Genomic DNA, 14,697 nt, shown 5'->3' on the forward strand with positions numbered 1-14,697 from the left:
AATTGGCGCCACGTAGCGAAAAGAAGAAACGACTGGCGCGCTGTTGTTAACTCGGCTATAATCGCGTAAGCGGTGACTACGCCAATCAAGAAGAAGAACCAGAAAAGAAGGGCTAAGTCTCTCTCTCGCAAGTAAAGTCATCCTGATATTAATTATATAGGGGCTAAATCAAGTTTTAGCTAAATTTATCTATTTTAGGCACAAATATACCCCATTTTTAGTAAAATACGCTCTTTGGTTTTCATTGGGATAACTCACATATTGGCCGATATACGCAGTACAAAGTCACCCGAAAGTTCGAAATCTTTATATTCGATATATGGCGACTAAGGGAAGTATTGGTCCGATTCAATCCATTTTCGGCATTCAGACATACCATTATAAGAGGATAACCGCATAATTTCACAAATATATGCCACACATTAACCGGCATTTTCGATCAAAGGTCAACTATAGGTATCGGAGTCCGGTTTATCGTTTTCCATAAGTTCTCTCATACTGTCTCGGTGGTAAAATTTAATGTCTCTGTCCGTATTTAGTTATTGATTTATCGCGCTATTAGTAGTTTTGGAAGTACCGTTTTATGGGGAGTCAGCAGGGTTATCCCCTGATGGCGATTTTTGGGGATGGCTGCACACCAAGTTTCCATTAGTTTTAGGTGATACGTACAACCGTTAGGTGAACAAAACTATAATAGTTGTGAAAGTGAAGAAGTGTGTGCAAACTAAACACAAAAATAAAAATGTTTTTAAAGGAAAGTGAAAGGGATTATTGAAATATATAGTATATACTTTAAGTCAAGCTACCTACGAGAAAAAAAATCCAAACATGCATACTATCCGGGAATAGATTACAAGCAAATTTGTGTGTTATTAATTTACATTGTGACAAAAAAGTACCCGGAAGTTAAAATTCCACGGATAAACGATATTTCAAAAAATATATTTTACTAAGATTATAGGACTGTCCTTAATTACTATGCCAAATGTGAGCTCGATCTGTCAATACTCATAGCCCAATATTACTCGAAGGTGCTGAAAAAATGTCAAATATCCGTATAACTTAAAACATTTTTTTCCGTCTACATCAGCTCGATAATCCTCATTCAATACAAAAGCGCTCCTGCGCAATACTTTTTCGTTAACACAGATTCAATACAGCAGAGATCAAAAACTTCTCGAAAATTTGGCGATTAAATTTTATTAACCTCGGCATAGGTATTTAATATTAAGAATTTATGCTTGTGTAAAACGTGTAATTAAAATGAAGTTCCATTAACTGTGAACATTCCTTGAGTGATATAGGAAGTTGTGTGCTTCCCGATAAATTCAGTATAAACGAATAGAGAGGGCCAAAGTTATCGCCACAAAAATACAAAACAACAACGTATTTCCACCTTCCATTTGGCAAATATATTAATTACCGTTTTCCGTTTGGTTTTATATTTTTTCGCAATAATACAATAAAAGAAATGTTAATAAAATTTGTTTGAATTTTCTAATATTCCTAATTTGAACTGTCATTATTTACTTAAAATTCGCTATTTGCCTTATTTGGCTTTTTTGTTATGTGACTACATTAGTTTACCGTTTTTTCTAAAACCATTAGCCCATTGTATAAACCTACAAGTTACCAATCCTTCATTTTTCACTAACACATACGCAAAAATGTACTACAAATTAGGCGCTTGGTACGGCTTGCCCCTAAATATTCTACTACAAATTAGGCACTTGGTTCGGGTTGCCCCCAAATATTCTGCTACTAATTAGTCACTTGGTACGGGTTGCCCCCAAATATTCTACTACTAAAACGTTCAAATGCCTMAAATCTGCTATAGTGTGTTGCCGTGTTAGGTTTTAAAATTTATAACATTAACAATATTTTTATAAATTATTCAAATATTTTTCGATTATTTAAATTCCTAAATATTAAATTTAATCAGTTTTGTCCAAAATATTAATTATTGCATCAATATATTATTAAATATTTCCAATTTTATAAAAAAAATATTTATTTCAATAGTTACCTTGATCTGTGAATTTGAAATGTGAATTTTAGCGATTAGGTTTGTACGCTTATTATCAATTATTTTTTGTTTTTTAAGTGTTTTCGTGTACCAGATATAGGACCCTTCTTTCCACCACTATTCCTTTGATAGGGTTTTTAATAATTTTTTCGCGTTGGGTTATTTAGAATATTTTGTAAGTATTATTTATTAGTTAGTAGATTGTTTTGAATATTATTGTTGTTGTTCCTGAATTGTACCTGATTTTTTATATTAATTTTTGTTTATGTTAAAATTAACACAAGCCGATTGTTATGGCTTGTATTGTTAATGTTTACAATTGAATTGTACCTGATTTGTTTATATTTATTTTGGTTTTTGTTTAAATAGTTTCCAGTTATATTTTTAATGTAATTAGTATTCATGAATTGTACTTGATATATTTATTTTTGTTTTGTCATATTTTTTATAATAAGTACAATAGATTGATTTAAAGCTGTATATATAAAAAAGGGTGAAAATAGGCCTCCTGGGGAACCGAACACCCAAAAAAGTTCGGTAGCGCGCCTACATTGCAACCTCAGAGGAGGTGAGGAAGAGCAATAAATATCTAACAAACTTTTGTTTCAAAAATATTCTTGAAAGTTTTCATTAATGTTTTCCGTTACAAATACTTTTTCACAAAAAAGTTGATCTACTACATTTCTTTTAATTAYATCTCTGTGCCTAAAAAAGGCAGATTTCGATCAGGTGATCTCAGCTGTGAAAAATTCTTGGAAAACAGCTGATTGTTTTGTTACTTGTAGGGTTATACAATGCCATTAGCCACCGCACGTGTTTGTTTCAGTATTTGCGGTATTTTCGTATAAGTAAGTTGTAAAAGTAAGCAAAGTTGAACCTGGTGTTGTCAATAGAAAATAAAGCAGAAATAGTAGCCTTATTAAAAATAAATTATACAAACGTCAAATAGCTCGTGAAATTTGCTTAAGTGACTGGAGCATGCGCAATATAACTAAAAATTATACGAATTTTAATTCATTAGCTCGAAAAAAGGGCAGTGGACGCCCGAAAAAAGTAAAACTTCGTCACGAACGACAAATTAAACGGAGTGCGTTAGTGATCGCTTTCAACATGCTGGAACAATCAATGCAACATTTTAGGAAACACTGGGGTAAAAATAACTACAAGTTCAATGCAGAATGTCTTGAATAATCTTGGATTACGAGAGCGAAAAGATACTTCTCATTGCACGAACGAGGAAACAACGACTAGAGTGGGCAAAGTCACACAAAACATGGAATTTAACAGATTGGGGAAATGTTATTTTTTGCGACGAATCCAAGTTTAATTTATTTGGACCCTACGAAAGAGCTGTGTTTTGTGCATCGTAAAGTATTCGCCCTATTTAATGGTGTGGGGGGCTAAAACTAAGTTTGGTATTATTCAAAAGGATCTATGAATGCCGAAAAATACATTGGAATTTTGAGAAAAGCTTACTACAAATACTAAGTACATTTTTGTACAAAAAATGTTATTTCGATTTTATTATCATAATCATTAAATATATTTTTAATTTGGTTTACACATTCATCTACCGCAGTGCATTACAAGTCAATGATCGTTACTTGGTATATATACTTTTAAACTTTTAAAATAATTCGCAGCATTAAAAGCTTTTGGTATGATCGGTAAATGAAAAACAAAAGCTTTTTAGTCTGCCTTCATGTATATAACATTGTATAAAATGAACATAGAATTTTTTAAATTGTTCCAAAATACAAATAGAGAATAAATTGCATTTATCTTTTACGCCAAGTTGAAATTATTCTTGTTCTTAAAATTTTTCATTGACAGATTTTTACGACGAGAAAACGATTGCAGTTATGGAGTCAAAAATCATAACACCGAGTTAATGTGGTTTGTATATGGTTATCCAAAACCCAAGATGACATACTATTTTGATGACACACTGATAGAATCTGGAGGGAGGTTTGACTACAGCTATACACGAAATGGCCAAGCAACTCTCTTCATAAATAAGTAAGTAAATTCTTTAATGTGACTGACGTGCTCCCTTCCGTAGTGACAACGCAGTTGTTGTTCTCACTCGATCACATTTGAGCAATGATACCATTGCTAAAGTCCAAGTATTAAAAATAGTATACTTATTTATAAATAATTATATTCGACGGTAATTTCGAGTTAAGTTTAGGAACATCTCAAATTAACATATATAAGGTTTTTGTTGGGTCACCGATTGCAAACCACTGCATACTTCAACCATATGTTCTTATATATTTTTGCTATTTCTACTTCTTATTTGCCTAATATTCAAGGTTAAGCAGTAGGAGTCATTCACCTCAATACAGTTAATGTGTGGAATACAATGCTCGCGACAGACTGCAAACGACATCTGTCAAATATTAAAATACACACGTTCTTATGGACGGACCTATTTTGACAGCTGCACGACTACACGACTGCAGGCGGACAAATGTCGTTCTCGCTAAATTCAATTTGATCCTATATGTGCCAACGACAGTGGGACGACAGTAGAGTTGACAGTAGAATGGAAGATAGAGAAATGAGGAAGAATGGGGATGCCACTAATATGTAAAATGTAAAATTATTCACAGMTCTAACAAACTTGACGTTATTTTTCAAATAAAAGCATAAAATAGCTTTGTTACATCATTTGTAATAACAATTGATAATTTGAAACGAATAACGAAAAACGAATAAATTTACCTATTTACTTATTTTTTGCATAAAAACGTTCACTTTCAACAAAATATTAAAATTTCATTGAAGTGCGAGGTAACGAAATCGTGTACATGCAAAATGGACAACTGCGTTGTTTTGTGAACATGCCGGCCATTGTTATGTTGCTGCCCTCTCACAAAGGTTCATGAAGTAGGATTCACAACGCCATTTTCAGTTCACTGTCGTGCTGCTGCAGTCTATCGCGAGCATTGTGTTCCTCACATAACAATTGTATTTACATTGTGTTTGCTTGCATTTGCTCTGTACACTTTACTAATGATATGTTTCGCTCACGCAATTACACGTATGTTTATTTGTGCACATTAGTTAATCCTATTTAGCATGTACTCAGTTTAATATGTAAGCAGCATATTACAACGCTGCATTCCTATTTTTATATTCCTCTTTAATAACTAAATTATATATGAAGATGCGATAGCGTTAACTTTTATGAACTGTTAGAAGTACCTAAAAGCGGAATTATGTACATATTAAGCGGTATCGAAATATTGTATAGAATATTATTTAAGGAGGAGAATTGTGCAAATAAAGTTAGTCGAATACCTGACCACCTTACAGTGACGTTACTCGTCCCTTTGCTACAATTTCGCTGATACTTTTCGCAGTTTCGTAAATTTGCGCGGTTATAAAAAAAAGCTTTATAGCCCTACATTTTTAATTTAGTAGTTTTTAATTCATAACACAGTTACTAGTTTTTAATTAATAAACAATATTATAAGTTGCATATGGAAGGCATCTAATCTATGCGACAGCTCTTTGCTATGTCAATTAATTCTTTTTAAAAGAAGACTAAAAAATTCAGTTATTGGTTTAGTTCTTCGTTGATTTTTTCAAAAACTTGTGTAACTTCTTTCATGCCTCTATTACCTGTCGCATTACAGCTTATGACAATCTTCTAATGCGTAAGTTGAATTTCAGGTAAATGTCGGTTTGTCGAATATGTTTTTCTGTTCGCCCATCAAACCACGCAATAATTAGAGCAGAAATAGCTAAATGGTAAAAAAAAATTTGTTTACGTGCTCATTGGCTTCATGAGGAGTGACTACCGACTAAATAAATATGTCAGAAACATAAATGGACCAACGTGGTTCGGAGTTACTTTACAGTAATCGATGTAAAAGTGGGTGGGGAGGTTTGGAAGCGCTTCACAAGAATCGATGTAGAAATTGGACAGTGGGGCCACCTTAAAGCGGAATGTGAAATCCAGGCAGGTCCGACCGAAGACTAAGCAAATGTCTAATTCTGCGCCAATTCTAAGCATATTTTGCCATGACAATAAAATTTATAACTTTTAAAAGTTATTAAGGTAATTTTATTAAAAAGGAGAAACACAATTGAAGTTAAAGCAACCCAACTCTTTTTGTTACGAGACGTTGCAGTATATTTTCATTAATGTTGCAAACCTGAAAAATGAATATTTCACTATATGTGACCTGGTCTACGAAAAGGGAGCTAACGTGCGAAAACTAGTTTTCTGGGAAACAGCTGTTAAAAAAAAAAGCATCTCATCTTCCATCCGAATCAACTAAAAAGTGAAAATTGATTTTTTGACACCTAAGCTTTTTTCCGTAGACCAGGTCACATATACAGTGCACGCTCGATAATCTGACCTAATTAAAGCCAAGGCAGTTCACATTATCGAAAGTGTTCACATTATGGAATGAATAGGATAGTACGTATTTATATATTGGAATTCACATTTTATTCATGTTTTTATTACATATACATTTTTACGTAACACATATTATACAAAATGTAAGTTTTATTTGAAAAAATCAGTCATCCTTTCCGGTATCTTCTGTGTTTTTAAAAGTTGGAGCACAGCTTTCTCTGTTAGACGTCTTAGTACATTTTCATCATCTGGATCGACGTCTTCATGAACTTGTTGAAAATTTCAACTGCTTCAGTCCGCTTAATTTTCTCCTCTACCTCCGATACGCTGCCTTCATCGGAATCGTCTTCTTTTTCATGCTCGTCATTTGCATTAGCATCTTCAATATCTTCGTTCCATTCATGAAGGCCTGGTAGCGTTAATTCAGCCTAAAATGGTTAATAAGAAAATCATTTTCAATAACCTTCATATCTTTGTGCGATTCTGCGAAAACGAACAAACTTCAGCATTCTAACTGTTAAAGAGATCGACGGTATTGCTCATCAAGGCGCGAAGTTCAGCTCCCCATTTTTCTTTTAAAACTGCGAGCGGAACACTATCTTCGGGATCGTCATCATCTCCCGTAAAATTTAAAATATTTTTCCAGCAATTAGGTAATGTTACTTCGCTGACACGACTCCAAGCGACATCCAAAAGATTTATAGCTCTTCGTAAAGTAATTTGTTTCATCGAATCGAAATTGGAGTTTGTAGCTGCTATTGAGGCTAAAAGGCTGTTTCTGTAATGCAAATTTGTGGTCCTTATGGCATTTTGATCCATTGGTTGGATGAGGGGAGTAACGTTTGGTGTCATAAACATTGCCAAAATTTGTCCATCCTCCGTTGCCAGCTGAGCTTCATTTGAGTGAGAAGGAGCGTTGTTGGTTAGGAGTAGAGCTTTAATTGGCAAACCTTTCTCCTTTAAAAATGACGTTACCTAAAAAACAAATTTAGAAGAAAAAAGTTAACAAAATACAAAATAAATCCTCACCTGTGCTCTCTTTTCCATACTGGACACGTACGTTTTTTCTGGCAGAAGTTTCCAGAATAAGCCTGACTCATCAGCATTATATAACTGGTCGTTACACAGCTCCAGTTCGGCCATTTTAGCTCTAAGTTTTTCCTTAAATGGATCCACGAGCTGAGGCAGCGAAGATAGTTTTTCGCCTGATATTTGCAGCAGTCGAATACCGTACCTTTTTTTAAATCCTTGAAGCCTTCCATCACTAGCGTTGAAGTTAGATTCATTTTCCTTTACTTGTGCAAGCAGTACTTTGGCCTTTTCTTTCAACATTAAGGCACTTACTGGCCAGTTTTTATTCCGCATTTTGATAAACCAATGATAAAGAGCTTTCTCCATTTTGGGCAGCTCTGAAGGACGCAGAGTTCTTCTTTGTCCAGGTCCCGAGTATGTGTTGTTGACGAACTTTAAAATCACTTGTTTTTTGCTTTGATTCCACAAATTGTTAATTTAGCAACATTATATTTCTTTGCTAAGAACGGCATAGATTAGCCTCTTTTTAAAGAATCGAGAATAACAGCTTTTTGCTTCAATGTCAAAAAAGGGGGTTTTTTTGAATTCATTTTTAACAGAAAATCTAAAACGAAACACTCCACGCGAATACAAAATTGCAAAATTGAAATTCCCCAAATTCAGAATTAGCTGAGATCTGTGTAAACTACATTCAAATACTTTAACGTCTTTGGTTCATATTATAGAGCCTTTTGGGTTTGTTCACATTATAGAGTAGTCAATGCATAAAAAAGTCTGTTCACATTATAGGGTGTTCGAACTATAGAGTGTTCACATTAGCGAGCGTGCGCTGTACATATGTATATTTATTATTTGATATACATACATATGTATTTGTAAACGAAAAATAAAAACAATTCAATTCAGTTATTCCCCACGAAAAGGTGAATAATTATTAAAATGATCACAAGTTTTGACTAATATTACCGTGTCAGAAATATAAAGGCTGGTGTTGCGCATAAGAAAAAACTTTAGTGATCAGTCAAGTCCATTTGAACTCCCTAAAATCAAACAAGCCAAAGTTTTATTAAAAATTAAATGGCTTTTAAACAAGGCTTCTGACAGATTCATAAGTAGTTTTCATCTAAAATAGGAAGCATTTTATTTATTTTTTTTTTTAATTATATGAAAGTGCATTACCACAAACTCTCCGTTTCCTTGCTGACGAAAGTAGAATGCATTTTAACTTTGAGCTGGCACATACCACGAAACCTATGGTTGTTAAGAAGGTTTTAAAAGTTATGAACACCCTTTTTCTTCGTAGCAGATAAAATACAAATATCTGAAGAGAAGCAAAACGTTTTTAATTTTTAGTTCCTAAGAATAGTATATTATACCAATTCTTTATGTTTAAAACGTCTCCTACAGTCCCTTAATGTTATATTATATTTGCTGTTTTCAAATTGTAGCTTGCTTCGTTCAGTTTCGGAATTTTTCCCGTGAGGCTAAACAAATTTTTCACACTCCATGAGTTGATATCGATAATACCGAATTTCAAAACTTCAACCAAAATTCAGTTGGGTTGAAAACCGTATCTGAGCCATAACTTTTAATATTATTTTAATATATATTGGGTAGTCGAAAAATTATTTTCGTATTTCTAATCAAACTTCAACTTATTTTTTTATATTTATAGTAATAAATACTTTTTGCCATTTTTCCGCTAAAGATATTATTCCATCACTGTAATATCGAAATTTCCAGAACGAAAGCGAGCGAACCATTGTTGTGCTACATGAACTGATACAACATCGTCTCCGTTAACTTCACAAATTTCATTGGTGGTTTGCTTGGCGTTCTTCTGTTTTTAATACGCTTTTATTAGCTTCACTTGTATGTATGTATGTTTGTAACTTTTTTTTTTAAGTATTACTGAAACCTAGAATATTTGAGCGACACTGTAGGAAGGCGATATTAAGTGTAAGCAGCTCACCAAAAAGATGCGCTTAAAAGCATGCATCATCTATATTAAACTAGTTTTTGTGACATTTAAATAGCATACCGAGTTGGGCGTCGACCGTGCATAAGATGCAAAGTTGTAAGTAGAACATGCAGTAATTTATCTGGGCTCTCGACTGTTTGCTGCAGACAAGCTTATTTTATTACTCGTTGTAGATCTTTGGACGGTCTTCGAATTGAAGAACTAGACTGTTCAAAGTTTATAGGTGAAACCCCATCTAACAGTGAAGCTTTAGAAGAAATGATTCGCTTAAGAAGTAATAATTCGTAAAGTCGTCAATAGAACTTGGTCGCAAATAATATAACAATAAGTTAATGAAAGGTTACGAGTAGATTTCAAATGCTGCCTAATTATCGATTTACTTAACCAATACTACATCATAGTTCATATTTTAATAATTTTGGGGTTTCTCACATCAAACTAAAAACTTAAAAATAAATATAGTTTAAAAAAACTAAAAAAAAACACGCTTTTAAAGCATATCAAACTAAAAAGTGAAAAATAATTTTTTGTCACTTTTTAGTTTGATATGCTTTTTTTTAGTTTTTTTTAACTATATTTATTTATATGAAAATTTCGAAATATAGCGAATTTCTTCATTATTTTCAACTTTTTTAACTTCCCCGAATTTAATTATTTTTTGAAACATTAAATCTCACCCTTCCAACACTATATGTGATTGGTATCACTGGAGATATACGACCGCAACGACATCTACTGACAAAATTCGAAAAGACTTTTTCGACTACCAATATTATCGTTCTTTTAATTTGTAAAAATTAGACACAACTGTTTTATTGTTTACAGTTTGTGCCATTTAATTTTCAACTTATAATGTTGCCAAGCCTGTTAGTCTTTCTCAACAAACTGATAGCAGATAATTTTTTTAATGTTTCAATTAAAGAAGCTGCTTTCTCTAGTTACGGACACAGGAGGTGTTACCAACACCCGCATTGCCGTAAAGAAATTAAGAATGTTATCTAGTAATTGGTTAAAACAAATATAATTTGGTGTAGTTTTACGAAAGCTCTTTTTTGCCAATAGCTCGTACTTTGTTCAAGAATGTTCATAAATGACTATGTATATAAAACTTTGCAGTTGAGCAATATTTAATAAAAATCCGAAAGTTTTAGTAACTTGATGATCTTAGCTGCAACCGATTGAAGACAATATAGTATCAATAATGGCAAAACAGGAATATGAAACTATGCCTTTGAGATATTATATCAGTGGTCGGCATTTCATAGCAAAATTTTGCAAACTAACTTCACACGTACGCTTACGCTCTATCGTTCAGTCGTTGTCGAGCCAGTAACGAATTAACATCGCACAAGACCAGAGATAAAGAGATCCCCAACTCTGCTGTCACTGGAAATGTGAGAGCCGCTCACCTACGGAACTTTGAGAGTTGACTGGATTGGGTAGGTTTTCACATTTTGCAATTGGAATGAGTGGAACGGCCAGATTGAAATTATACCAAAAATGTATGTGAACGGAGGAATTATTGCCGCCGTTCAAGATCGCTAATAAAAATTTAAAACAATGAAAATGAAAGAAAATGGGTAATTTAAATATATATCATAACACGTTTTGTAATTTGATGCATAATAGAATTAATTTTCTATTACAAATGATTAAAAACATTTATTAATTGAGAACTAACAGGCTTAATTCACCTTATTAAGTAAAGAACGAAATATCGAAAATCAATTGTTTTAATATACCACAAAATCATAAAAAACTAATTAAGTAGTTTCGTATTTCAATTTGAAATGTTCAAAAATTCTTATTTGGTGCGATCTGGCCATAATGGAAAATGTTATAAAAAACGCTTATTTTGAGGCGCTCTCACACTGGAATAAGTTGGGCATCCCATTATGCCTGCGCAAGACTATAGCGCAAAACCACCCAGCGAGAAATATTTTATGATTCTAAATGCCTTTGGTGCCATGCAATGAATTTTATGTTCCAAGTATTTTGAAGATAATAGGGAACATATCCTTAAAATACATTTTGTTAATTTTCATTATACTATTAATTATTTAGATGAAAAAGAACGAAAATGTCTTTTTAAAGACAAAAATATATATTTTTTTCTTAATTCTAATTCCAATTTCTCACTGGGTTACTTTTTTTCGTGCTCACCAACACAGTGACAGATTCTCTCATGCCGACCAATGCACCCTGCCAACCATGAGCGGGTAAAAAACCAGATAATCAGTGTGTAAGCAGCGGGTAAACGTGGGGGTAAACATAGAGTGTGCCTTAGGCCGCGTGAAGATTCTATCCTCACACGTACGTATACAAGTGATCATACATCTTTGTTGCGCTCATTCAGCAGTGTCATATAAAAAAGTATATCTGTCCTGCTCTAATATCCCCAATCGACGGATGATGCAGGGTTGCATTTTTTAATTTCTATTTTAAAAATTTCTTAAAATTTAAAACTAAACTTTCTAATTTTTAAAATTTTTTTTTTATTATTGTTAATAAATATTTACATAAAATTTACATTATTTAAAAAAATAATTTCATCTGATTAATTAAAGAAAAGAGTTATTAAAACCTGAAAATAAAAGAGTTAAAAAATATTGTAAAAGACAAATACTGAAAATAAAAGAAATTGTGAAATACAAATACCTGAAAATAAAATAAAGGTTATTAAACCCTGAAAATAAAAGAGTGGAAAAATATTGTAAAAGATAAACACCTGAAAGAAGATTATAATAAAATAAAGATGAAATAAAACATTATTTTAAGAAAAACATTAGTTATTTAACTTAAAATACACACGTTCTTTTACAAATAATTTTAACACTGCACAGGCCGCTTTAAACACACTTTCTTTTATAATTTTAGCACCGTGCAGGCCGAAAGACCATAATACAATACGAATATTTGTTAACCGCACGCACTTGTTAAACACAATAGTTATTTTTATAAATTAAATTATTAGGACCAACCGCACTGGCCATTCAATTAAATAGCTACTTAGTATATGTACAATAATATATGTATAAAATGTAACAAAAAACTCACAAATAAAAATTGTTCTGCTTCTACTGCTTGAAGACCTATTGATGATTTCTAAAGAGAGAAATAGGAATTAATTAAATGTATTTATAATTATTTCAAAATGTTGCTTACCTTTTTGGATAAAATATGTACTTTAATTTAATGCTGCAATGGCATAAAGTAATTAATTTAAAATATATTTAAAATATCTAAATTTGTTCACTTACCTTTCTTTTTCCCGCTAGAATTGCAAATGGCTCGCAATTATCCTTCGTTTTTTATTACCCTTTTTGGGATTATCTTTTGGTACTATTGATAATTATGTTTTCTCCTTCTCACTCATTCAAGTAAATTAAGAAATGAAAGAAACTTTTTTTCATCGCATTTAGGTAAACAAAAAATAACCCGAAAATGTGCGTTGGTGTTRGTGCATAGAGAAAAAATGTGTAGTTGTATTGAAATATTTCACACAAGAGGGTAGCCGTGGTTGGCAGGGTACCCAGTTAGAACAGTGACGGTCATGTTACCTAGTGACATGCCGGTCACGCGGGCTGGTTTAATTGGCACTTTTTCCTATCACTTTCTTAAGGGTGAATCAAAAAAACTCCCAAAAACTTTTGTATATTATATACATATTGAGTAAATGAAGTAATTTTGTAAACTGTTTTATATAAAAAAAAATATATACATATATATAAAAATAATATCAAATATGTGAAGAAATTTTGACAAAATGCCTCCCTAGGCAATTGCCTAACTTGTCTATTTGGACCGGTCTGCCTTGATCTAAGAAATTATTCATACCATATGGTATATATTATATTATGGTTTGCGCTGCTCCAGCAGATTTAGTGCGGAACGTATCAGTTGGTGTGCGAGAATGAAAAAGTGTTCTCGAGTTTATTTCAGTAATGCGCAATTTTATACCAACCTCATATACCTACCATCTTTTCTTCTTTTTTACTAGCGTGGAAATCGCTTACGAGATTATAGCCTAGTTAACAACAGCGCCAGTCGTTTCTTCTTTAACATCAGAATTTAAAATTTCCAGTTGACTTTGTACCGTATATATTGCTCAGTAAGTAGGATGTCTTAGCGAAATTAAGTGAACTTCCTATTTTAGATATGCTATGATTAACACCCGAAATGCGTGAAATCGGACATTGAGTTATCGAAGCTTCCATATAATACATACATATTATTCACGTTATCCTAGTATAACAGTTAGTGGAGGCGTTATCTTTATAAAATGGAAATGTGTTCTCGAACTTACCATATTTTAATAAACTTTTATACAGGTTTAAACGGTTTACGTTAGTCAAAATGTGTAAAATTTTAATAAAAGGAAGTGGATATGTTTGCATTGATTGCTTTTATTGATATATGTACAATACCATAATAAAATTACTATGGTATTTTGTTTTCCACATTGACTACTACTATGGGTTTTATAGGCAATAGATATTTCAAAAATGTAAACAATAACTTTGTTATTGTGTGTAATTGAGAAAATGTGTTAAAATTAAAATTTCCCATTAAAACCGCCATAAAATTGTAAAAAATTTAAATTAAAGAAATTGTGAGAAAAATTCATTAATTTTATAAATCATTTTAACAAAAAAGCTTTATCTGAGTTCGTTATCTATTTTAGCTGTGCGTTTCTTAAAACAGCACAATAAAATATGATAGAATTATTACCAGCAAAATACTACATTGCTCACGTCGTAACGCTAGTATGTATACACATACATACATACATACATATAATATTTAGTATTCGTTCGTAGTATGGTTTAGTTACTACATGTCTATCACTTATGATAGTCTGTCACAGTGATTAATGCAAAAACTTCCGATCCTGTTGTTGACTTTTGCCTATTATGTAGGTTGCCCTGTATTTTTCGGAATTAGAGGACAAAAAAAATATTAATCATAAAAAATTGCTTAATCGATTTTCAGAATATTTTCCATTAAGATTTATAAACTTTTACATGCGCTTGCACAATACACTTTTCACATGGATATATCTCAAAAACTTGCTTCTGAACGCATCATTAGGTGTCTGAAAATGTTGCCTATTAGTTTACCGTTTACGTATGGAAATAAAAAGAAATCGTTCCGTCCTGGTGATTAATTTTCGGCGTTTGGTTTTCCTAATTTCTTGAAAGACAACTAGCATGTAAATGATTATGAACCATTCAGAATTTACTGTTATGCGTTGTTCTAATGATATGGTTGTGATATGTCCAG

The 14,697-nt window shown here is 32.3% G+C and overlaps 1 protein-coding gene across 3 annotated transcripts in view; it reads left to right on the forward strand.

Annotated features, from left to right (window-relative positions):
* Window positions 1-14,697, forward strand: part of LOC108971160 (muscle M-line assembly protein unc-89) — a 223,464-nt gene that overhangs the window by 182,782 nt on the left and 25,985 nt on the right. For all 3 annotated transcript variants that reach the window (XM_018937031.1, XM_018937032.1, XM_018937034.1), the window contains one exon: window positions 3,860-4,045. In XM_018937031.1, the coding sequence (XP_018792576.1) occupies window positions 3,860-4,045 (186 nt within the window). The remainder of the gene's footprint in view (window positions 1-3,859; window positions 4,046-14,697) is intronic.

Source organism: Bactrocera latifrons, unplaced genomic scaffold (genome assembly GCF_001853355.1).
Source record: "Bactrocera latifrons isolate USDA-ARS-PBARC rearing strain unplaced genomic scaffold, ASM185335v1 scaffold_329, whole genome shotgun sequence".
Lineage (NCBI taxonomy): Eukaryota > Metazoa > Arthropoda > Insecta > Diptera > Tephritidae > Bactrocera > Bactrocera latifrons.